The sequence below is a fragment of the Ranitomeya variabilis genome, chromosome 3 (assembly GCF_051348905.1).
Source record: "Ranitomeya variabilis isolate aRanVar5 chromosome 3, aRanVar5.hap1, whole genome shotgun sequence".
Lineage (NCBI taxonomy): Eukaryota > Metazoa > Chordata > Amphibia > Anura > Dendrobatidae > Ranitomeya > Ranitomeya variabilis.
In genome coordinates, this window is record NC_135234.1 from 252,263,047 (window position 1) to 252,289,886 (window position 26,840).

At 47.2% G+C, this 26,840-nt stretch overlaps 1 protein-coding gene across 1 annotated transcript in view; it reads right to left on the reverse strand.

Annotated features, from left to right (window-relative positions):
• The window catches only part of IGFN1 (immunoglobulin like and fibronectin type III domain containing 1), a 262,834-nt gene that overhangs the window by 22,661 nt on the left and 213,333 nt on the right, over window positions 1–26,840 (reverse strand). Inside the window, exons 8-9 of the mRNA XM_077295387.1 lie at window positions 23,299–23,435; window positions 11,437–11,623 (exon numbers count right to left, since the gene is read on the reverse strand). Of these exons, the coding sequence (XP_077151502.1) occupies window positions 11,437–11,623; window positions 23,299–23,435 (324 nt within the window). The remainder of the gene's footprint in view (window positions 1–11,436; window positions 11,624–23,298; window positions 23,436–26,840) is intronic.

The following is a 26,840-nucleotide window of genomic DNA, read 5'->3' on the forward strand; positions in this document are numbered from 1 at the left end:
TTCTTCCCCTTTACCTCAGAGTGGCTATGCTTGCTGCAGACATGAATGTCCAGACCTTGATTACAAGTGTGGACCAGCTGGCTACTCGTGTGCAGGGCATACAAGACTATGTTATCAGAAATCCTAGGTCAGAACCTAAAATACCGATTCCTGAACTGTTTTCCGGAGACAGGTTTAAGTTTAGGAATTTTGTGAATAATTGTAAATTGTTTTTGTCCCTGAGACCCTGTTCATCTGGAGACTCTGCTCAGCAAGTAAAAATAGTTATTTCGTTCTTACGGGGCGACCCTCAGGATTGGGCTTTTTCGCTGGCGCCAGGAGATCCGGCATTGGCTGATATTGATGCGTTTTTTCTGGCGCTCGGTTTACTTTATGAGGAACCCAATCTTGAGATTCAGGCAGAAAAGGCCTTGCTGGCTATGTCTCAGGGGCAGGACGAGGCTGAAGTGTATTGCCAAAAATTTCGGAAATGGTCCGTGCTGACACATTGGAACGAGTGTGCACTGGCCGCTAATTTTAGAAATGGCCTATCTGAAGCCATTAAGAATGTTATGGTGGGTTTTCCCATTCCCACAGGTCTCAATGATACTATGGCACTGGCTATTCAAATTGACCGGCGGTTGCGGGAGCGCAAAACCGCAAATTCCCTCATGGTGTTGTCTGAACAGACACCTAATTCGGTGCAATGTGATAGAAAAACCGCAAATTCCCTCATGGTGTTGTCTGAACAGACACCTGATTTAATGCAATGTGATAGAATCCTGACTAGAAATGAGCGGAAAATTCATAGACGCCGGAATGGCTTGTGCTACTACTGTGGTGATTCTACACATGTTATCTCAGCATGCTCTAAACGTATAGCTAAGGTTGTTAGTCCTGTCACCGTTGGTAATTTGCAACCTAAATTTATTCTGTCTGTAACTTTGATTTGCTCACTGTCGTCTTATCCTGTCATGGCGTTTGTAGATTCAGGTGCTGCCCTGAGTCTTATGGATCTGTCATTTGCTAAGCACTGTGGTTTTACTCTTGAACCATTAGAAAATCCTATTCCTCTTAGGGGTATTGATGCTACGCCATTGGCAGCAAATAAACCGCAGTATTGGACACAGGTTATCATGTGCATGACTCCTGAACACCGCGAGGTGATACGTTTCCTGGTTTTACATAAAATGCATGATTTGGTTGTTTTAGGGCTGCCATGGTTACAGACCCATAATCCAGTCCTGGACTGGAAGGCTATGTCAGTCTCAAGTTGGGGCTGTCGTGGTATTCATGGGGATTCCCTGCCTGTGTCTATTGCTTCTTCTACGCCTTCGGAAGTTCCGGAGTATTTGTCTGATTATCAGGATGTCTTCAGTGAGTCTGAGTCCAGTGCACTGCCTCCTCATAGGGACTGTGACTGTGCTATAGATTTGATCCCAGGCAGTAAGTTTCCTAAGGGAAGACTGTTTAATCTGTCGGTACCTGAACATACCGCTATGCGTTCATATATCAAGGAGTCTCTGGAGAAAGGACATATTCGTCCGTCTTCTTCCCCCCTTGGTGCGGGATTCTTTTTTGTGGCAAAAAAGGACGGATCTTTGAGACCTTGTATTGATTATCGGCTTTTAAATAAGATCACTGTCAAATTTCAGTATCCTTTACCGCTGTTGTCTGACTTGTTTGCCCGGATTAAAGGTGCCAAGTGGTTCACCAAGATAGACCTTCGTGGTGCGTACAACCTTGTGCGCATTAAGCAAGGTGATGAATGGAAAACCGCATTCAATACGCCCGAAGGTCATTTTGAGTACTTGGTGATGCCTTTTGGGCTCTCCAATGCGCCTTCAGTTTTTCAGTCCTTTATGCATGACATTTTCCGGAAGTATCTGGATAAATTTTTGATTGTTTATCTGGATGATATTTTGGTTTTTTCTGATGATTGGGATTCGCATGTGGAGCAGGTCAGGTTGGTCTTTAAAATTTTGCGTGAAAATTCTTTGTTTGTCAAGGGCTCAAAGTGTCTCTTTGGTGTACAGAAGGTTCCCTTTTTGGGGTTCATTTTTTCCCCTTCTGCTGTGGAGATGGACCCAGTCAAGGTCCGAGCTATTCTTGATTGGACTCAGCCCTCGTCGGTTAAGAGTCTTCAGAAGTTCTTGGGTTTCGCTAACTTCTACCGTCGTTTTATCGCTAATTTTTCTAGCATTGTGAAACCGTTGACGGATATGACCAAGAAGGGCTCCGATGTAGCTAACTGGGCTCCTGCTGCCGTGGAGGCTTTCCAGGAGTTGAAGCGCCGGTTTACTTCGGCGCCTGTTTTGTGCCAGCCCGATGTCTCACTTCCCTTTCAGGTTGAGGTGGATGCTTCAGAGATTGGAGCAGGGGCCGTTTTGTCGCAGAGAGGCCCTGGTTGCTCTGTTATGAAACCTTGTGCCTTTTTCTCCAGGAAGTTTTCGCCTGCCGAGCGAAATTATGATGTGGGCAATCGGGAGTTGTTGGCCATGAAATGGGCATTTGAGGAGTGGCGTCATTGGCTCGAGGGTGCTAAGCATCGTGTGGTGGTCTTGACTGATCACAAAAATCTGATGTATCTCGAGTCTGCTAAACGCCTTAATCCGAGACAGGCCCGCTGGTCATTGTTTTTCTCCCGCTTTGATTTTGTTGTCTCGTATTTACCAGGTTCAAAGAATGTGAAGGCCGATGCTCTTTCTAGGAGCTTTGTGCCTGATGCTCCTGGAGTCGCTGATCCTGTTGGTATTCTTAAAGATGGAGTTATCTTGTCAGCTATTTCTCCGGATCTGCGACGTGTGTTGCAGAGATTTCAGGCTGATAGGCCTGAGTCTTGTCCACCTGACAGACTGTTTGTCCCGGATAAATGGACCAGCAGAGTCATTTCCGAGGTTCATTCCTCGGTGTTGGCAGGTCACCCGGGAATTTTTGGCACCAGAGATCTGGTGGCCAGGTCCTTTTGGTGGCCTTCCTTGTCAAGGGATGTGCGGTCATTTGTGCAGTCCTGTGGGACTTGTGCTCGAGCTAAGCCTTGCTGTTCTCGTGCCAGCGGTTTGCTCTTGCCCTTGCCTGTCCCGAAGAGACCTTGGACACATATCTCCATGGATTTCATTTCTGATCTTCCGCTATCTCAGGGCATGTCCGTTATCTGGGTGATATGTGATCGCTTCTCCAAGATGGTCCATTTGGTTCCTTTGCCTAAGCTGCCTTCCTCTTCCGATCTGGTTCCTGTGTTTTTCCAGAACGTGGTTCGTTTGCACGGCATCCCTGAGAATATTGTGTCAGACAGAGGATCCCAGTTCGTTTCTAGGTTCTGGCGATCCTTTTGTAGTAGGATGGGCATTGATTTGTCGTTTTCGTCTGCTTTCCATCCTCAGACTAATGGACAGACGGAGCGAACCAATCAGACTTTGGAGGCTTATTTGAGGTGTTTTGTCTCTGCTGATCAGGACGATTGGGTGACATTCTTGCCGTTGGCTGAGTTTGCCCTTAATAATCGGGCTAGTTCCGCCACCTTGGTTTCGCCTTTTTTCTGCAACTCTGGTTTCCATCCTCGCTTTTCTTCGGGTCATGTGGAGCCTTCTGACTGTCCTGGGGTGGATTCTGTGGTAGATAGGTTGCAGCGGATCTGGAATCATGTGGTGGACAACTTGAAGTTGTCACAGGAGAGGGCTCAGTGCTTTGCCAACCGCCGCCGCGGTGTGGGTCCCCGACTACGCGTTGGGGATTTGGTATGGCTTTCTTCCCGCTTTGTTCCTATGAAGGTCTCCTCTCCCAAATTTAAACCTCGTTTTATTGGGCCTTACAAGATATTGGAAATCCTTAATCCTGTATCTTTTCGTCTGGATCTTCCTGTGTCGTTTGCTATTCACAATGTATTTCATAGGTCCTTGTTGCGGCGGTACATTGTGCCTGTAGTTCCTTCTGCTGAGCCTCCTGCTCCGGTGTTGGTTGAGGGCGAGTTGGAGTACGTGGTGGAGAAGATCTTGGATTCTCGCCTCTCCAGGCGGAGGCTTCAGTACCTGGTCAAGTGGAAGGGCTATGGTCAGGAGGATAATTCCTGGGTGGTCGCCTCTGATGTTCATGCGGCCGATTTAGTTCGTGCCTTTCATGCCGCTCATCCTGATCGCCCTGGTGGTCGTGGTGAGGGTTCGGTGACCCCTCACTAAGGGGGGGGTACTGTTGTGAATTTGCTTTTTGCTCCCTCTAGTGGTTACTAGTTTTTTGACTCTGGTTTTTCTGTCATTCCTTTTATCCGCACCTGGGTCGTTAGTTAGGGGTGTTGCTATATAAGCTCCCTAGACCTTCAGTTCAATGCCTGGCAACGTAGTTATCAGAGCTAGTCTGCTGTGCTCTTGTCTACTGATCCTGGTTCCAGTTATATCAGCTAAGTCTGCCTTTTGCTTTTTGCTATTTGTTTTGGTTTTGTATTTTTGTCCAGCTTGTTCCAAATCTATATCCTGACCTTTGCTGGAAGCTCTAGGGGGCTGGTGTTCTCCCCCCGGACCGTTAGACGGTTCGGGGGTTCTTGAATTTCCAGTGTGGATTTTGATAGGGTTTTTGTTGACCATATAAGTTACCTTTCTTTATTCTGCTATCAGTAAGCGGGCCTCTCTGTGCTAAACCTGGTTCATTTCTGTGTTTGTCATTTCCTCTTACCTCACCGTTATTATTTGTGGGGGGCTTCTATCCAGCTTTGGGGTCCCCTTCTCTGGAGGCAAGAAAGGTCTTTTGTTTTCCTCTACTAGGGGTAGCTAGATTCTCCGGCTGGAGCGTGTCATCTAGAATCAACGTAGGAATGATCCCCGGCTACTTCTAGTGTTGGCGTTAGGAGTAGATATATGGTCAACCCAGTTACCACTGCCCTATGAGCTGGATTTTTGTATTCTGCAGACTTCCACGTACCTCTGAGACCCTCGCCATTGGGGTCATAACAGCCTGCGGAACCTCTCGGTAAGCAAATAGCAGGTGTGGGAGGTACCGCTCCCAGTCGCGCCCTTGTGTCTCACCCAGCATGCGTAGCATCTGTTTGAGGGTACCATTGAAGCGTTCACACAAGCCATTGGTCTGTGGGTGATACGCACTCGATACCAGGTGCTTCACCTGCATTTTCTTACAGAGAGCCTCCATTAGGTGAGACATAAATTGGGTCCCTCGATCAGTAAGCATTTCCCTGGGAAATCCTACCCGTGCAAAGATAGCCAACAGGGCATCCGCCACCTTATCTGCCCTAGTTGAAGACAGAGCTACTGCCTCTGGGTACCGGGTAGCGTAGTCTACCACAGTAAGAATAAATCGCTTTCCAGAGCTGCTGGAGACGGCCAGCGGGCCCACAATGTCCACCGCAATCCTCTGGAAAGGCTCCTCTATCACTGGCAAAGGGATCAGGGGAGCCTTAAGAGCAGGCCCCGCCTTCCCCACTCTTTGACAGGTGACACAGGAGCGGCAGTAGTTTGACACATCTGTCCCCATCTTAGGCCAATAGAAGTGTTGAGACAGCCGGGCCTTAGTTTTGCTGATCCCCAAGTGTCCAGCTAGCGGGATCTCATGGGCAATCTGCAACAACTCACCCCGGAATTGCTGCGGGACGACCAGCTGTCTTTCCCTCAACCACTCCTTTTGTGATTCTCCGGGTACTGTCTCCCGGTACAACCTTCCTCCTTCCCAGAACACCTTCTCCTTATCAGTCTCGGAGAATGACGTCCCGGCGAGTTGTCTCAAACTCTCTAGGCTCGCATCTGTGTGCAGAGCGGCCTGAAACTCCTGGCTAGGGGAAGCCAGAAGCGACGTCAGGGTCCCTTCCCCACGGGAGCCTTCTGGGACCTGCTCTGGTTCAGTCACACTGATGACTGAGGAGGGTCCGGGAGGCAGACAGTTATCTGCGTTCCGGGCACTCTGACTGCGGGTGACAGCAGCTACGTAGGCTGTCTCCCCGGGGGTTTCCACAGACCCATCAGCCGATGCTGCTATGGGCTCTACCTCCCCATCCACCCCCATTACCTCAGGAGCATTGCTACTTATGGGCCAGTTACCTTCCTTGGTGGCACTGGTCAATTGCATGGAATCACCTTCCTCACGGGTCCCATGTATCTCCCCATTTCTTGTAGCACCGACACTTGCCCCTGCTAGGGGTTCCTCAGCCGTCTCACTCCGCAGAGCGACGTGGCTGAGCACTCCTGTACCTATGGACACATCAACTTTCACAGAAACATCATTATCAGATACAGTTGGCACAGGTACAACATTTCCACCATCAACCTTAGGGAAAAAATGGTTATCAGATGCAACATTACAAGATAAAGCATGGTCAGGTAACACATGCGATTTCCCATCATCATCATCATCAGGGTTAACTTTACCCTCATTAGTAGATTGGGGAGGAGGGTCATCCACGAAGTATGCAACCAACCTCCCCAAATCAGTCCCCAACAAAACATCAGTGGGCAAATTATCAGACAGCCCCACTTCCTTCACCCCGCTCCCGGCACCCCAATTAATAAAAACCCGGGCCATTGGCAAGGGACAGCTGATGCCCCCAATCCCAGTGACAGTTAGGGTTTTCCCCAGAATGATTTCTTCAGGGGCCGCCAGTTCGGGTCGGATGAGGGTTCGTTCAGCCCCGGTGTCCTTGAGGCCTGTAGCAACACGACCTCCCACAATGACAGGCTGTACGTTATCACACCCCCTCCCAGCCACACCACCCACCAAAAGAACTGCTGCATTAGGCCCTGGGGCCTGGGATGAGGGGTTCTTCTGCTTGGCTGGACATCGGTGACTGAGGTGTCCAGTCTGCCTGCAGTGGTAACACTGGCGAAGTTCGGTGGTAGGTCTGGTGCTGTTGGCCACGGGGACAGGACCTCTGGTATGTTGGCTGGCAGGGGTACTGGCATTGGATGCAGGCTTACCCCCTCTCCAGCTGGAGGTGACTGGCTTCCGCACTTCCGATCTACGGTTGGCCTCATAGGCATCGGCAATCTGCGCTGCTTTCGTCACGTCTTTGGGTTCTCGGTCCATCACGAACTGTCGCACCTCAGTTGGGCAAAGATGGAAGAACTGGTCTTTGATCATCAGGTCTCGCAGCTGGGCAAAAGTGGTTACTGCCAGTCCTTGGGTCCACTGGTCAAAGTGGGTCCCCAGTCCATGCACCACATCACTGTAACTGTCGGGTGGGCCACGTTGGAGGGTCCGAAACTTTTTACGGTACACCTCGGGTGTAAGCTGGTACTTGGCTATCAGAGCCTGCTTGATGGCCTCATAGTCACCATCTTGTTCTTGAGGGAGGGCAGCAAACGCCTCCAGAGCTTTTCCTCTCAGCCCTCGTGTAAGGTACCGTGCCCATTCTTGTGTAGGCAGCTGGTACTGTCTGCAGGCTTTCTCAAAGGCCCGCAGAAACGTGTCCAAGTCCCCATCCTTTTCCATAACAGGAAAGTGGTCAGGCCGGGGCTTCGGTATCTGAGCGCTGCTGGGCTCACGACTGGACTGGGACGACCCCTGCATTTGTAGTTGGGCCATCTGCAGCTGGTACTCCCTCTCCGCTTGGGCCTCTCGCTCGGCTCGCTGGGCCTCTCGCTCGGCTCGGGCCTCTCGCTCGGCTCGCTGGGCCTGGGCCTCTCGCTCAGCTCTCTCTTGGTATTGCTGGATCAGCTGCAGACCTCGGTCCAGGTCATCTGCGGAACATTGTTGCAGAGCCAGCTGCAGGAGGAGGTCTGCGCCCCCTTGGTTGCCAGTAGGGCCCGTATTCAGTGGTTGGACCTCTGCTGCAGCACCATGTTCGCTTGTGCTGGCATCTGCGGCTTCTGGGCTCTGTGAGTGGTCTAGAGCGGCTTCCCATTGCATCAGGGCTGCGACCAGTTCGCTTTTGTTTTTGCTTGCATAGTCAATGTGCTGTGACTTGCATAAGGCCACAAGGGTGTCTCTGGTCTGCAGCTCATAAAAGGCTTCTCCCAGCCCAACCATGGTTGCCAAATAAAAGATAGAATAGAAAAACGAAGAAAAAGGGAGGGGATAATTACCAGTACACACAATTGTCTCACAACTAATAAACACTGAGTTCTTTCTCCAAACTTATTTGCGCAGAGTTCTCGCAAGAACTTTCTGCAAGTTTTTAGTGAGAGGAATGATTGCTCAAACCAAATCACTAATGCTCTAATATCCCACCGCTGCCACCAATTGTCACGATTCACACCGTGACTGTCAAGATCCCTTAGCCGCTGCCCACAATATGTCACGGATTGGGGTGACTTTAGACCAACAGACGGCTATCACATGTGCAGGGGGCTTATCCTAGTTATCCCTCCACTGCCACAATGTGATGAAAAAAAAACACACACGAGGCTATTGACCTCTTGTTTACAGCAGGGGCTTATTTTAGGTATCCCACTGCTCTTCAGTATACCACGAACTGCAGGGATTTGTGTATATCCCGCTTACAGTTCCACTTAAACCTTGCAGCTCTCTGGCGCCCCCCTTACTCTCAGGTCAGATTAGGTACTGCACCCTGGGTAATTAGTCGCCAGAAAGGCTGCCTGCTATGTACTGGCTATTGGGCGCGCTGCAGCGACGCGATAACTACTCCCGCTCAGGCAGGAACAATAATTATCAAGCCGCAGTCGCTGCAATGTCACCCAAAGGCCTGCACACGGTAGTGCCGCCACCAGCTCCGATTAAACGGGGTCCGGAGCTAACCCAAAACAGTAGCGTAATTCCCTTCAGAGACAGGGTACGGTTTAGAGCATGGAGAAATAACTGGCATGAAATAATATACCCATAAAGTTTATGCAGTGTTTATCAAAATATTCTACAAAGATGTTATCAATGAGACAATTGCAAATATGTACAAGGTAATTATGAAAATAAAAGGATTAAAGGAAGAAAAGATAACACTCACATGTTCTTAGTTCATATCAGTTCAGGCAAACACCAGGCTAGGGGGAGGGGCTCCCAAAAATCCCAATGCATGAGGTACAGCTCTTCAGGTCAGACCCACATGTTCTCCCAGCAGCAGACTGCCTGCTGGAGTCCGGCCAAAACAGTTATAGCTTAGGTCGGTGACATCACCAAAAAGGCTGGCTATCCCAGACCCTCCTCTCTCTACATTCTGACTAAGTATAAGCTAAATCTTTCTAAGACTTGTAATTCCGCTGCTGAACCTATCATAATCGCACCATACCCCTCATTCATCTCGTATCATCGCCGGCATTCCAGTGAGACCAAACGTGTCCCACCTGTCACGCACACTGACAGAGAAATCCCTACCTCTGTACCAGATGGAGCTAGAAACCTGTGTTTCGAGGGATGGGTAGATCCTCCGAGTGTGATTATGACGATATATTTTTGTGTTCGTATTTTAAATCGTTTGCCTAATATCTTTCAAAAACAGAACAAAGGACTTTCATGATTCTAGAATCTTCTCTAACAGTTAAAGCTGAGCACTGTCTACTACAGGAAATGCCGGTCGTAAATGCCTTTCGTCAATAAAACTCTCTTCCCCCATGCACAGTGAAAAGGCAGCTCAACTCTGAAGTAAAAGAGAAGGGGGGGTTTCTTAGCCCACATCCTGGGCTGACAAGAGAACTAAACTTATGATTTTTCATACCATATCGTGACATATACTCTTGTAATGCACATTATAGCTGGGTATATTGTTTGCATTACTTTCATATAAATCATTAATGGGTTTTTTCAATTTTTGAAAAGTGGACTTAAACGATTCCTGAAATGTAAAATAAACACAGAAAGTAGTCATCCTCCCTATTCAGTTCTGGCTCTTTGCTATTGCTTCGGTCGCTGTATTTTGGCTGTTGCATGCCATGTCGCTGAGCTGTGTGGAAAACAACTTTAGCCATGTAACAGTCATGCCTCAAGTACCTCGGCATCCCACAGGGATACGGTAACCATGATGAGGAGGAGGCAAGGAAAGCAGCAATCACTACATATGCCCTGACACTTATCAGATACCCTGCTGGCATAGTGTGCAGGCCAAAAGAATTGATGGAAGCTGCCAATTATCCGAGTATCCATGAATACATCAGAAAAATGGCACGAAAAGATGAGATGCTAAGAGAAAGCCTAAGGCAGCCACAACAACAGATCTGGAAGGAAGAACAGGAATATGAAGCACCATGGCAAAACAAGCCACTACATGGGATGTACCATCGGCAGATAATGGAGGTGGCTGACACAGAGAAATCCTACCAATTGCTGGAGAAAGCTAGACTCCGAGACAGCACAGAGGAACTAATCATAGCGGCACAAGAGCAAGCACTAAGTACCAGATCCATAGAACCAGGAATCTACCACACAAGACAAGACCCAAGGTGAAGACTATGCAAAGAAACCTCTGAAACACATAGCGACAGGATGCAAAATGCAAGCAGGAACAGTGCATACCGAATGCCACAACCAAGTAGTGGGAATTATATACAGGAACATCTGCACAGCATATGGGCTAAGTCCCCCTAAGTCCAGGTGGGAGACCCCAGAAAAAGTGGTGGAGAATGAAAGGGTTAAAATCCTGTTGGACTTCAAGATCCAGATGGATAAGCAGGTGTTGGCTAATCAACTAGACATTGTGATAGTAGACAAGGATCAGAAGACAGCAATGATAATAGATGTGGCAGTGCCAAGTGACAACAACATCAGAAAGAAGGAATATGAGAAGCTGCAGAAATACCAGGGCCTCAAAGGAGAACTGGAGAAGATGTGGAAGGTGAAGGCAACAGTGATTCCAGTGGTGATAGGAGCACTTAGAGCAGTGACCCCTAAGTTGGGAAAATGGCTACAACAGATCCCAGGAGCAACATCTGGGCTCTCTGTCTAGAAAAGCACAATGCTGGGAACAACTAAGATCCTGTGCAGAACCCTCAAACTCCCAGGCCTCTGGTAAAGGACTCGAGAATGAGAAAGGACAAAAAAATACCACCCCCATTGAATGTGAGAAGGAAGTTTTACAAAGTTGTTGGGCATAGTCTGCTTATTGAACCTATTACACTAACTTGAGCGCAGGTGTGTTATTGTTACGTTTGTTGGACATAGTCTGCTTATTGAACCTATTACACTAACTAGAGCGCAGGTGTGTTATTGGTATATTTTATTATTTTATAAGTTTTACAAAGTGTTAAAACTACAACCAGTACTGCAGAAAATAAGTTCTCGTCTGGCGATATCCATAGATTAGTAAAACAATAAAATATGCCTTGGAGGGTGAGGAGAAAAACAGAAGTGTAAAAATGAAATATGGCTATGTCTTTAAGGGGTTAAAAAAGAAGCAACTTAAACTAGCAATCATTGGGGTCAATATACTGTGTGCCATTAGAGAAAGAGGACGCATTATGACTTTTACCTTTAACTGTCTATTTCACAGTTTAGCAGATTTTATTACTGTGTCCACTTCATCTTAACTACAAGTCATAAAAATAAATTAATCATTAAATTCTGAACATTTTCTCTTACCTTTAACACACAGTTTGCAATCTGCAGTTGCCTCTCCCAGAGAATTAACCGCTTTGCATGTATACACACCACCATCAAAGGCACAAGGCTTGCGGATTTCAAGAGAACAAACTCCTTGATTCACAAGAGAACGAAATTTGGGATCTTCTCTGATTTCCATCTGATTTTTCATCCACACTACTTTAGGCTTAAATACAAATATATTTATAAATAAATTTAAAATGGACTGGTTCTTGCATTAACAATACATATCAAAACAGGTTATCACATTAAATACATTTATCTCCTATCCAAAAGATGAGTTTTTGGGGTCTGACTGCTGGGAACACCACTGATTCCAAGACTGGAGGCCTCAAAGTCTTGTGCATAAATGAAGCAGTATTGTACATGTACAAACACTGATCCATTCACTTTGATGAAATGAAAAGAACAACTATATAGAGCTGTGATTGCACATGAACACTACTGTTTGATTCATACTGGAGACTTATGTACTCATACAATCAAAAGTAACATTTTCTACATTATAACAATCACTCACATATTCCAATTTGCTATAACAATAAATCCACCGCCCAATAGACTTGGGTGTATTAGTGGACCGCAAAGTTAACTTTAGTGACCAGCAGCAGTCGACAAAAAAAATCATGAAACATATTAAGAGGCATAGATGCTCCTGTACTACTTGGTTTATTGTTTTTAATGCGTCTTTTCATTTTGGTCTTTGATGAGACCTTTAATATTTTATATATTAAAAGTTAAGTTTTAGGTCCCAATTTGCTGGAATATCTTGTTTAATTATTTTTTGGGACATCCTGAATAATTCCCCTGATAGGACTTTGTTTGCTTTTTTCTTTCTAGAACAATACCAGGTATTAACAGATTTGCTTGCTTGCTTATTACTAGAAACCTAGCACTCTGAAAATGAAAATAGTGGCAGCTCTTAAAACAGGAGAAGGCTATAAGAAGAAAGGAAATCATTTCCAAGTTGCCTTTTCCTCAGTCTGAAATGTTATTAAGAAATGGAAGTTAACAGGAACAGTGGAGGTCAAGATAACATCTGCAAGACCAAGCCAAATTTCAGTGAGTGAGACTGCTCGTAGGATTGCTAGAGAGGTAAATCAGAACCCCCACTTGACTGCAAAAGATTTTCAGAAAGATTTAGCAGACTCAGGAGTTGTGGTATATTGTTTAGAGACACCTGCACAAATTTGGCCTTCAAAGAAGTGTGGAAGAGTCATAAGAAGAAAACCTCTCCTGCATACTCACCTTAAATTCAGATCAGAAGTATGTAAAACAGATGCTCTTTAACCCTTTCATGACCGGAGCTTTTTTCGGTTTTGCGTTTTCGTTTTTCGCTCGCCTCCTTCCCAGAGCCATAACTTTTTTATTTTTAGGTCAATATGGCCATGTGAGGGCTTATTTTTTGCGGGACGAGTTGTACTTTTGAAAAACATAATTGGTTTTCACATGTCATGTACTCGAAAACGGGAAAAAAATTCCAAGTGCGGTGAAATTGCAAAAAATGTGCAATCCCACACTTGTTTTTGTTTGGCTTTTTTGCTAGGTTCACTAAAACCAACATGTCAACATGATTCTCCAGGTCATTATGAGTTCATAGACACCAAATTTGGTTATGTTCTTTTTTATCTAAGTGGTGAAAAAAAATTACAAAGTTTGCTAAAAAGAAAATAAAATTGCGCATTTTTCCGAGAACTGTAGCGTCTCCATTTTTCATGATCTCTGGTTGGGTGATGACTTATTTTTTTGCGTACAGAGCTGACATTTTTAAAGATACAATTTTTATGCAGACACAATCTTTTGATCGCCTGTTATTGCATTTTAATGCAATGTCACATCGACCAAAAACGTAATTCTGGGGTTTTGATTTTTTTCTCACTACACCGTTTAGCGATCAGGTTAATCCTTTTTTTATTGATAGATCGGGCGATTCTGAATGCCACGATACCAAATATGTGTAGACTTGATTTTATTTTTATTGTTTTATTTTGAATGGGTCGAAAGGGGAGTGATATAAACTTTTGTTTTTTTATTTTTTTTCATATTTTTAATCACTTTTTTTTTTTACTTTTGGCATGCTTCAATATCCTCCATGGGAGGCTAGAAGCTGCCACAACTCGATCAGCTCTGCTACATAGAGGCAATGCTGAGATCACCCCTACGTAGCAGAATTACTGCATTGCTATGAGCGCCGACCACAGGGCGCCGTTCATAGCAATTCGACATCAACAATCATAGAGGTCTCAAGGAGACCTCTGGTTGTCATGCCGACGCACTGCTGATCCCTGATCACGCTGTGTGCGTATCTCCGTCCCGTTGGCCAGAAGCGCGCGTTAAATGCCGCTGTCAGAGATTGACAGCGGCATTTAACTAGTTAGTAGGCCCGGATGGATCGCGATTCCGCCCGCGCCTATTGCTGGCACTTGCTATTGCCTATTGCTGGCACTTGTCAGCTTTGAAAACAGCTGAAATGTCACGGCTTTGAGGTGGGCTCACCGCCGGAGCCCACCTCAAAGCGGGGCTTTTGACGTCGGATGTACTATCCCGTCCGACGTCAGAAAGGGGTTAAATCTGATCCACTAGATCATTTATTTTACTCAAATGGGCAGGAAATTACAGATTAACCCTTTCACAACATGCGCCATACTATTACTGCGCATGTCGTGTCTCCCCCTTTGATGTGGGCTCCGGCGCTGAGCCCACATCAAAGTCGCGACATGTCAGCTGTTTTGTACAGCTGACATGTGCGCGCAATAGCGGCGGGTGAAGTCGCTATTCACCCGCCGCTATTAACCTGTTAAATGCCGCTGTCAAATGCTGACAGTGGCATTTAACTACCGCTTCCGGCCGTGCGGCCGGAAATGGGCGCATCGCCGACCCCTGTCACATGATCGGGGGTTGGTGATGTGTCAGGACAGTAACCATAGAGGTCCTTGAGACCTCTATGGTTACTGATGCCAGCCTGCTGTGAGCGCTCCCCTGTGGTTGGCGCTCACAGCACACCTGCAATTCAGCTACATAGCAGCGATCTGATGATCGCTGCTATGTAGCTGAGCCAATCGAGTTGTGCCAGCTTCTAGCCTCCCATGGAGGCTATTGAAGCATGGCACAAGTAAAAAAAAATGTTTTTAAAAATATGAAAAAAATATACAAAATATAAAAGTTTAAAACACCCCCCTTTCGCCCCATCATATATAATAATTGCCTAGAATACTACTTCCTGCAATTTGTGCCAACTTCCGTGGCTTTGTCCGGAGCTAATGTCCGGAGATAATGTCCGGAGCTAATGTCCGGAGCTAATGTCCGGAGCTAATGTCCGGAGATAAGTGACGTCACCAGTGTCCTACACCCAGGCAGAGCACAGTGGCCCCAGGCAGAGCACAGGGGCCCCAGGCAGAACATGGGGCCCCAGGCAGAGCACAGGGGCCCCAGGCAGCATATGGGGCCCCAGGCAGAGCACAGTGGCCCCAGGCAGAGCACACACCAAATCGGAGGCCGAGGGGCCCCGCCAACCAAATCGGAGGCCGAGGAGCCCCGCCCACCAAATCGAAGGCCGAGCGGCCCCGCCCACCAAAGCGGAGGCCGAGGGGCCCGGCCCCGCCCACCAAAGCGGAGGCCGAGGGGCCCCGACCACCACATCGGAGGCCGAGGGGCCCCGCCCACCAAATCGGAGGCCGAGGGTCCCCGCCCACCAAATCGAAGGCCGAGCGGCCCCGCCCACCAAAGCGGAGGCCGAGGGGCCCGGCCCCGCCCACCAAAGCGGAAGCCGAGGGGCCCCGACCACCACATCGGAGGCCGAGGGGCCCCGCCCACCAAATCGGAGGCCGAGGGTCCCCGCCCACCAAATCGGAGGCCGAGGGTCCCCGCCCACCAAATCGGAGGCCGAGGGTCCCCGCCCACCAAATCGGAGGCCGAGGGTCCCCGCCCACCAAATCGGAGGTCGAGGGACCCTGCCAACCAAATCGGAGGCCGAGGGGCCCCGCCCACCAAATCGGAGGCCGAGGAGCCCCGCCCACCAAATCAAAGGCCGAGCGGCCCCGCCCACCAAAGCGGAGGCCGAGGGGCCCGGCCCCGCCCACCAAAGCGGAGGCCGAGGGGCCCCGCCCACCACATCGGAGGCCGAGGGTCCCCGCCCACCAAATCGGATGCCGGTCCCCGCCCACCAAATCGGAGGCCGAGGGTCCCCACCAACCAAATCGGAGGCCGAGGAGCCCCGCCCACCAAAAGTAAGTGCGGCCCCAAAAGTAAGTGCTCCCCCGGGTGCAAAAGTAAGTGCGCCCCCGGGTGCAAAAGTAAGTGCGCCCCCGGGTGCAAAAGTAAGTGCGCCCCGGGTGCAAAAGTAAGTGCGCCCCCGGGTGCAAAAGTAAGTGCGCCCCCGGGTGCAAAAGTAAGTGCGCCTCCGGGTGCAAAAGTAAGTGCGCCTCCGGGTGCAAAAGTAAGTGCGCCCCCGGGTGCAAAAGTAAGCGCGCCCCCGGCCCCGGGTGCAAAAGTAAGCGCGCCCCCCAGTCCCGTGTGTGAAAAGTGCTGCTGTAAAGCTGGTAGCGCTGTTCAAGCACCATGTATTTCCTTCAGGAAATGCCCATCTAATATATAATTGCCTAGAATACTACTTTCTGCAATTTGTGCCAACTTCCGTGGCTTTGTCCGGAGCTAATGTCCGGAGATAATGTCCGGAGCTAATGTCCGGAGATAATGTCCGGAGATAATGTCCGGAGATAATGTCCGGAGATAAGTGACGTCACCAGTGTCCTACACCCAGGCAGAGCACAGGGGCCCCAGGCAGCATATGGGGCCCCAGGCAGAGCACAGTGGCCCCAGGCAGAGCACAGGGGCCCCAGGCAGCATATGGGGCCCCAGGCAGAGCACAGTGGTCCCAGGCAGAGCACAGGGGCCCCAGGCAGCCTATGGGGCCCCAGGCAGAGCACAGTGGCCCCAGGCAGAGCACAGGGGCCCCAGGCAGCATATGGGGCCCCAGGCAGAGCACAGGGGCCCCAGGCAGCATATGGGGCCCCAGGCAGAGCACAGTGGCCCCAGGCAGAGCACAGGGGCCCCGGGCAGAACATGGGGCCCCAGGCAGAGCACAGGGGCCCCAGGCAGAGCACAGGGGCCCCAGGCAGCATATGGGGCCCCAGGCAGAGCACAGGGGCCCCAGGCAGAACATGGGGCCCCAGGCAGAGCACAGGGGCCCCAGACAGAGCACAGGGGCCCCAGGCAGCATATGGGGCCCCAGGCAGAGCACAGTGGCCCCAGGCAGAGCACAGGGGCCCCAGGCAGCATATGGGGCCCAAGGCAGAGCACAGTGGTCCCAGGCAGAGCACAGGGGCCCCAAGCAGCCTATGGGGCCCCAGGCAGAGCACAGTGGCCCCAGGCAGAACATGGGGCCCCAGGCAGAGCACAGGGGCCCCAGGCAGCATATGGGGCCCCAGGCAGAGCACAGTGGTCCCAGGTAGAGCACAGGGGCCCCAGGCAGCCTATGGGGCCCCAGGCAGAGCACAGGGGCCCCAGGCAGCATATGGGGCCCCAGGCAGAGCACAGGGGCCCCAGGCAGCATATGGGGCCCCAGGCAGAGCACAGTGGCCCCAGGCAGAGCACAGGGGCCCCAGGCAGAACATGGGGCCCCAGGCAGAGCACAGGGGCCCCAGGCAGAGCACAGGGGCCCCAGGCAGCATATGGGGCCCCAGGCAGAGCACAGGGGCCCCAGGCAGCATATGGGGCCCCAGGCAGAGCACAGCGATATTTTGGACCACTGTGCGGTGTTTCAGACCCCCTGTGTGATGTCTGGGGCCCTGTTCTTAAGTATATTAAAGATTAAAGTAACGTATATTAAAGTATATTATAGATCAAATTTGACACGTTTATGAGCACCATTGAGTGATATACTCAAGAATGACATAATTTTTCAACATTTTATGGTTTCAAACTGTAAACACTCAGAGTTTTTTTTACTTCAACCAGAAAACCTTAACGGTTCATAAAAAACTTGACTGTTCAGGATATGATAAAAGTCATAGTATTCTGAATCTTTAACTTATAAAGATACCTTTACATGGGGTGATTATTGGTTCCAGAGAGGCTTTCGGCCGATAATCGTACACATGGCTGGTGACAGGACAATACAATATAAACGTTCAAAGGTAAACACTGATAACATTAAAATCTAATATATAATTGCCTAGAATACTACTTACGGCAATTTGTGCCAACTTCCGTGGCTTTGTCCGGAGATAATGTCCGGAGATAAGTGACGTCACCAGCGTCCTACACCCGCTCAGGGTGGACACAGATATATGCCTTCGTGGTGCGCGACACTTTTCTGATTGGTTGCCGCCTGCCGCGAGCGACCAATCAGAAATGTGCCATACTGTCAAGAATTGTCAAGAGCTGGTGAGTGCAGCCATTTTTTGTTCTTTCTTACTATTATTTATTAATTGTATTATTCTTACATTTGAATAAATAAAGTATATATGGATTCTAGACTCCCGATTCTTTAGAATCGGGCTGCCATCTAGTCCTAAATAAAACAATAAAAAAAATCAAACCTACACGTATTTGGTATCGCCGCGTTCAGAATCGCCCGATCTATCAATAAAAAAAAGCATTAACCTGATCGCTAAACAGCGTAGCGAAAAAAAAAATCGAAACGCCAGAATTACGTTTTTTTGGTCGCCGCGACATTGCATTAAAATGCAATAACAGGCGATCAAAAGAACGTATTTGCACAAAAGTGATATTATTAAAAACATCAGCTCGGCACGCAAAAAATAAGCCCTCACCCGATCCCAGATCACGAAAAATGGAGACGCTTCGGGTATAAGAAAATGGCACTTTTTTTTTTTTTTTTAAGTAAAAAGTTAATTTTTTTTCACCACTTGGATAAAAAATAACCTAGACATGTTAGGTGTCTATGAACTTGTAATGTCCTAGAGAATCACAATGGCAGGTTCGTTTTAGCATTTAGTGAACCTAGCAAAAAAGCCAAACAAAAAACAAGTGTGGGATTGCACTTATTTGCAATTTCACCGCACTTGGAATTTTTTTCCCATTTTCTAGTAATATACATGGAAAAACCAATGGTGTTGTTCAAAAGTACAACTCGTCCCGCAAAAAATAAGCCCTCACATGACCATATTGACGGAAAAAAAAAAGTTATGGCTCTGGGAAGGAGGGAAGTGAAAAACGAAAAAGCAAAAACGAAAAAGGGCCGCGAGTTGAAGGGGTTAAGGAGATTATTATTATCTTAGCTATATTTAGTTTATTAATTTCACTTATTTGTTTTAATCTGTCAATAGGATCAACCATCCTACGCTATCTAGATGGGCATGTAGGCCATAGAAAGCTGAATAAAATGATATCTTGACATTTGTGATTTAATATCTTATTCTGGAGGTATCCATATTTTTCTTATATGTAAACAAGCTGTTCGTTTGGGGTTATGGGCCGGACATTGATCTGCATGAAAATCTAACTTCACAGATTATTTTTAATTAAAAGGGGCGTTACCATTATGAGACATGTAACTAACACAGAACAGTAGAACTGACCTTTGTTTCTGTAGGTAAGCAGGTGCAGTTCTTGTAACTCTGGCTGCCTGTAAGGGTATGTCTCCACGGTACGGATGGGCGGCGGCATCGCCGCAGCGGCGAAGCCGCTCGGCGCTAAGCCCCGCCCCCTTAATGGGACGCGATCATGCCGGATGTGTTAACTCTTCACATCCGGGATGATCGCTCTCTCCCATAGGGCCCTGTGATATGCCTTGCGGGGACGCTGCGTCCCCGCAAGGTGTACGGACATGCTGCGATCTGAAAAGACGCGCAGCATGTCCGTAGTCGCAGGGCCGCCGCGTGCGGGTTTCCACGCATAGTGGAAACGGGATTTCATAAAATCCCCTCCACTATGCAGGAACATCTGGACGCTGCTTGTTTGACGCTGCAGCGCTGCGCAGCGTCAAACAAGCAGCGTTTCCTGAACGTGGAAACATACCCTTAGGGTATGTGTCCACGTTCAGGATTGCTTCAGGCTTTGGTCAGGATTTTATGCAAGTAAAATCCTGACCAAAACTGCACCTGAGGTCACTGGCAGGTCACCTGCGGTGTTCCTGCGTGTTTTGCTCATTGTAGCAACATGCTGCGTTTTGAAAAAACGCCCCGCGCATGCGTTTTCGCGGCAAAAACGCATGCGTTTTTTAACGCATAGTGGAGTCGGGATTTCATGAAATCCCCTCCACTATGCTGTAACATCTGGATGCTGCGTTTTTGACGCTGTGGAAAAACGCAGCGTCAAAAACGCAGCGTTTCCTGAACGTGGAAACATACCCTAAGATGGAAGCTGAAGCACAGAGGACACCTGCATGTGGATTTTTCTCGAATAAGACAATGGATTGCAGATATCAACGTGTCATTTTATTCAGCTTCCTATGACCTACATGTCTATAATGATGGCTTAGGAGGGTTGATCCTGCTGACAGATTCCATTTAAGTAATTTTTGCTGTCTTGGTTGTTTTCACCAATGAATCTTGGGCCAAGTGAATTAGGGTATGTCTCCACGTTCAGGATTGCATCAGGATTTGGTCAGGATTTTTCATCAGTATTTGTAAGCCAAAACCAGGAGTGGAACAATCAGAGGAAAAGTATAATAGAAACATCTGCTCCACTTCTGTATTTATCACCCACTCCTGGTTTTGGCTTACAAATACTGATGGAAAATCCTGACCAAATCCTGATGCAATCCTGAACGTGGAGACATACCCTAAAAATGGAGGTTTAATATAGCTCAAATGAAAAGATACTTTTTTGTGCCCTTTAAGATTAAAATGTTGGCATTTCAATAACGATTTTTATGTCTCACTTTATCTTCATCCACGCAAAAGAGTAAAACTGTTGCAAAAGCTATAATTTAAAGTTAAAACAATCTCTAAAAAATACTCAACAAAAAAAAGATTAATTATGGCTTTGAGCCTTGATTCCTCCAGCCGGAGTAACAGTTTTTCCTGGAGGAGTTTATAAAAAAGGTAATAGTCTAAATCAAGGTCTAGACAAGCGTATTTCATGGTCTGTATGCTGACACAACGTTTCAATTGACCATGTGTCTCCTTACCCAAACTTACAGCCTCCTAATACACCTATTAGGCCGGCGTCACACTTGGCGTAAGACAATATGCCACGTATTATATGTCCGTACTACGGCCGTAATACGGAGAAATGTTCCCAAAATATTGATCCGTAGTCAGGGTGTGTCAGCGTATTTTGCGCATGGCATCCTCCGTATGTAATCCGTATGGCATCCGTACTGCGAGATTTTCGCGCAGGCATGCAAAACCGACATCTAATGGATTTATGTGCTCAAATGTTCGGGAAAACATATATACAGTATATATATATATATATATATATATATATATATATATATATATATATATGTCATTGAGACACATATATATATATTCTGTATTTAGATTTCATTCAGCGCGATATCTGTGAACAGCCGGTAATTCAATTGCCGGCTTTTCATTTCTCCTGCACAAACCCGACAGGATATGAGACATGGTTTACATACAGTAAACCATCTCATATCCCCATTTTTTTTGCATATTCCACACTACTAATGTTAGTAGTGTGTGTATGCAAAATTTCAGCGCTGTAGCTGCTAAAATAAAGGGTTAAATGGCGGAAAAAATTGGCGTGGGCTCCCGCGCAATTTTCTCCGCCAGAGTGGTAAAGCCAGTGACTGAGGGCAGATATTAATAGCCAGGAGAGGGTCCATGGTTATTGGCCCCCCCGTGGCTAAAAACATCTGCCCCCAGCCACCCCAGAAAAGGCACATCTGGAAGATGCGCCTATTCTGGCACTTGGCCACTCTCTTCCCACTCCCGTGTAGCGGTGGGATATGGGGTAATGAAGGGTTAATGCCACCTTGCTATTGTAAGGTGACATTAAGCCAGATTAATAATGGAGAGGCGTCAATTATGACACCTATCCATTATTAATCCAATAGTACGAAAGGGTTAAAAAACACACACACACATGATTTAAAAGTATTTTAATGAAATAAACACAGCGGTTGTTTTAATAATTTATTGCTCTCTCAATCCATTTGCAGGCCCTCGCTTGGCAAAATAATAAACGCACAAGATACATACCCTCAGCTGAACCGTCACGTCCCACGAAGTAATCCATCTGAAGGGGTTAATTATTTTACAGGCAGGAGCCCTGCAAATGCAGCTGTGCTCCGTGCCTGTAATCCCCGGCGAATGAATGAAATGTAGGTCATTGACCTACATTTCCTTCAGTCGCGGTGATGCGCCCCCTGGTGGATGTTCTCATATGACCTGGAGCGTGGTAAAAAGTTCCCAGGCTGCAGTTCATGAGAACATCCAGCAGGGGCGCATCACCGCGACTCAATGTAAGTATAGATCACTCTGCTTTCCTTTCAGCACCCGGGGATTACAGGCACGAGCGAGTGGTTTATCGCAGCTCGTGCCTGTAATATTAGTTAACCCCTTCAGATGGATTACTTCGTGGGACGTGATCGGACATCAGAAGGTATGTATCTTGTGCGTTTATTATTTTGCCAAGCGAGGGTTTCCTGATGGATTGAGAGAGCAATAAATTATTAAAACAACCGCTGTGTTTATTTCATTAAAATACTTTTAAATCATGTGTGTGTTTTTTTTTAACCCTTTCAAACAATTGGATTAATAATGGATAGGTGTCATAATTGACGCGTCTCCATTATTAATCTGGCTTAATGTCACCTTACAATAGCAAGGTGGCATTAACCCTTCATTACCCCATATCCCACCGCTACAGGGAGTGGGAAGAGAGTGGCCAAGTGCCAGAATAGGCGCATCTTCCAGATGTGCCTTTTCTGGGGTGGCTGGGGGCAGATGTTTTTAGCCACGGGGGGGCCAATAACCATGGACCCTCTCCTGGCTATTAATATCTGCCCTCAGTCACTGGCTTTACCATTCTGGCGGAGAAAATTGCGCGGGAGCCCACGCCAATTTTTTCCGCCATTTAACCTTTTATTTTAGCAGCTACAGCGCTGAAATTTTGCACATACACACTACTAACATTAGTAGTGTGGAATATGCAAAAAAAAGGGGGATATGAGATGGTTTACTGTATGTAAACCATGTCTCATATCCTGTCGGGTTTGTGCAGGAGAAATGAAAAGCCGGCAATTGAATTACCGACTTTTCACTAACACTGCTGCGTATTTCTCGCAAGTCACACTGCTGGTCCGTGTGGAATCCGTATTTTTCTCGCCCCCATAGACTTTCATTGGCGATTTTTTTGCGCAATACGCTGACAAACGCAGCATGCTGCGATTTTGTACGGCCGTAGAAAGCCGTATATTACGGATCCGTAATATACGGCTGATAGGACGAGACCCATTGAGAATAATTGTGCCGTATGTTATGCGAGTTTTACGGACGTAGTTTCTGCGCTCTTACGTCCGTAAAACTCGCCAGTGTGACGCCGGCCTTAGGCCGGAGACACACTGGTGCGAGAGACGGCCGAGTCTCGCTGGTTAAAAGCAAGCTGTGGCACCTGCATCCCGGAGCTGAGCGTGCAGCTCCATGTATTGCTATGGAGCCGCACGCTCCGCTCCGGAGTGCAGGTGCCACAGCTTGCTTTTAACCAGCGAGACTCGGCCGTCTCTCGCACCAGTGTGTCTCCGGCCTTAGGCTGTAAGTTCAGTGCAGGAGGCCTGGAATTCCATCTAGGCACAGCAGTGTAGATGTCTGAATCTGACCAAAAACAGATACTGTACCTTATAAAAACTTGTTGCTGACATTTTGTGAATAACACTAGCATATTTCATGTGCTTGAGTGTCTTACCTTAGGACTGCCACGTACACTACAATACAGTTTTGTAGTATATCCATTTGTTGTTGTTCTATCATTGGGAGGCTGAGTAAACTTTGGAGCTTCTGCATGGGTACACTCTGTATATTCAGGACGCTTGTAAGTACTTTCTATTTAAATACAACAAAATATAGAATTTGTGAGCTTGGTACATTGGCAATATTAAAATAGACATTTAAACGCTATGACAATAAAAGAGGGATCCTTTAAACCAACAAAAAGCAGTATGTTCCTGATTGATAACAGCAGGGAAGACCTGCAGGGAAGTGGTTGCCTGGGATCAAGCATATGTAATATGCACTGGGCCTGACACAGGTACTGTATATTCGTTATGCTAGATACCAGGAAGCTCTTTTCTGGGCTGGAATAATGTGTTAGTTGCATGGGATAGGGCAAGAAAGCATGTTGTTCTCTGATGCTCTATATGCAGGGCTGTATAGACTTAAATGAAAATCTCATACAATAAGTCGTACAGGACATGCAAAAAATATAAAGCATACTCGGGCTCAGACATTCAAACAAATTTCTGTCTGTTACTTTTCTCTGCCACTATCTGGTTATATAGTAAATAGTCAAATGAGCGTATTTTTGGTCCGATTGGTGTCCATGAAAAAACTGACAGCACTTGGATCAACGTGGTTCAATTGGGTTACTCTGATGCGCGTTTCTTTATCGTGGACTGTCTCTGCCTGTGAAAAATATTATCATCCGTATGTCATGTGTTTTTCATGGATACATTACAATTATAAAGATAGATAAGCTGCATATGATTTTAATTATCCATGACATTTTCATGTAAAAAAGCAAATGCCATATGGATGACTCACTAGAGTTTTAGTTCTCTTTCTCTCTGAAGAGACAATTTGCATAATTTGCATATTTCCCAGAGGAGCATTGCGGCTTTAAGTCTCCTCATCTCGGCATGCTTAGCATGTCACTCTCCGCAAGGAGACATGATACTTCTTAGATATGGATGACTCAAAAGACATATGGATTGTATATAGATGTTAAAAACATAGACACACAGATGGCATAAAGATAACAATACTGATGAAAAATCTTTTTTTTTTCCTGGAAAAATAAAATGGGTGATTTCGAATACATTGTGTGAACCCGGCCTTAGTCACAGTCCTGGACTGAAGTGATGAAATGTTTCTTTCTAGATGTAAAGGCCAAAACTAATTACTGGCTGCTTATTAGTTTGTGTTCTAGTGAATCTTCCTGCCAAATGACGATGCCGGAAACCAGCAGGGAATATAGTATCGAGAGGGAAGGAATGGACAGTCCGCAGGTTAACCTAAATTATTTTCTCTTCATTTCGTACACTACCTTCAGTCTATTTAGATGAACTTTTAACCCCCAAATGCAAAATCATGTACATGTTTGTATGTAACTTGTCATATAACAACATACATGTACATGATCTGGATGGCCTACACAAAGGAGTTCTGCCAGTGCCATAAGCAGCATTTGCCATCTGTAATATGTAAGAGGGTGGTGCTGTTATGGACAGTAAGGAACACGCTGTCACTTTAAGAGGCTGCACCACCTTATCTGGCGTGATGGAATGTTCTGCTTCACCCCTGCAATAGTCGGCGTAATGAACTAGTCCGTGCGGAGTGCATGTGTGGAGCTGGAGCAGCGTGTGTGAACTGAGGCTGCTACAGCGTGTGTGAACTGAGGCTGCTGCAGAGAGGACTTTTTGTGCTGATAGCTGAAAGAGAAGAACTTTGTCCTTATATAGCTGCAAGAGAGCCACAAAGATACAGAGAAAGGGATTTATAGTTTCCAGGAGCATCCCTAGGATCCAGAAGCAAGGAGAAGACTCCGTTACACAGAGCTGACAGAAAGCCGTGCGCATCACCGTATCAGACTGCTGGGGCCCCCCTGGGACTGGAGTTGATTCTCCCAACATCACCATGAGTTTGTTCCTGTTTTGTGCACCTGTTAGGGCCTAGCGTAGGCTTCAATAGTCAGTACACGGCAGCCGTGTGGCCTACTTAGTAAAGGCCAGGGAGGTTATACGTAGAGTTGCATCATCACTTGTTTATTGTTTACATTTGCTTGTTAGACATATTTTGAGTCTGTAATAGTTGGAGCACCGTGCTATTTTACGGAAAAGATAAAGTTTATAACTCTTGTAAATTGTCTTTTGCCATTGTATACCCCTGTTTGAATCTTCCTCATTTACTTCGTTCCTTGCCTTCCAATAAATCTACCCTTTGTTGTTTGCACCTCATCTTGTGTACAGTAGTCTTCCTGCACCGTGGTGGTCCCCCGGCCATCGCTTCAAGTGGCGCTGCGAGCAGAGTACTGTCACCAAGGCAAAGATGGAGGCAGCAGACAGCAATGGCGGGAATGCTAATGTTAATGGAGATGCTGTGGGCATTGGTGGAACCCCTGCAAGGACACTCCCTATGGGCACCATATTTAGTGTGCTACAAAAGTTTGACGGCAAGAATATGCCACTGTTCGACGGGGTGTCCCGGCTGCAAAGCACCCTGAAGATTTATAACATCAGCCCAGACCTTGAAGTGGACATTGCGTTAACTGCCCTAGAGGGAGAAGCCCGTAGAAACGTCTGCCTACAATCAGAACTCACCCGAAGTACCCTGAAGGAGCTAGTGAAGTTCCTGGAAGAGATCTACGGCGAGACTGCTAGCGCCGGACACCTTCGCACCAAATTTTTATCTAGTCTGCATCAGGAAGAAGAAGGAATTTCTCAGTATGCAACAGCACTGCAAGAAGTGTTAGCAGAGGTGCAGAGAAAGGAGGCAGATGGATTTGGTGGCATGGGCTCTAAAGACCGGATAATCCGGGATCAATTCATTCTGGGACTGCACAGCACATCCTTGAAGCAAGCACTGTCAGAACGGGTCCGGGCAGATCCAGCTCTTACGTTTCATCAAATCCTGGTGGAAACAGTGGCCCGAAGTAAAGAAGAGAGCTACGCGTCTGAGGTGAGGCGTGTGTTGTGAACTCTGTTTTTGGGCTCCCTCTTGTGGTCACAACTGGTACTGTGTGAGTGCTGTCTTTGGGCTCCCTCTGGTGGTTCTTTGTGTCATTCTGCAGGTCTGAGGCTGATCAGCTGTCTCGTTATCTGTTAGCTGGTTTCCTATTTAGTTCACCTGGACTCTCAGTTTTTGCCTGCTGTCAATGTCTTCAGTGCTATTTTGGAGCTCTCCTGCAGTCCTTCGTTGTCAGTCTCTTCAAGAGAAGCTAAGTTTTGCTTGGTTCATTTTTTGACCATCAGTGGTCATATGTTTCTTGGTTTATTTTTTGTTTCTTGCCCAGCTTGCTAATATGTGATTTCCTTGCTTGCTGGTAGCTCTAGGGGGCTGAGTTTCTCCCCTCACACTGTTAGTTGGTGTGGGGGTTCTTGTATTCTCAGCGTGGATATTTTGCATAGGGTTTTTTACTGACCGCACAGTTCCCTATCTGTCTTCTGCTATCTAGTATTAGCTGGCCTCATTTGCTGAATCTGTTTTCATTTCTACGTTTGTGTTTTCCCCTTA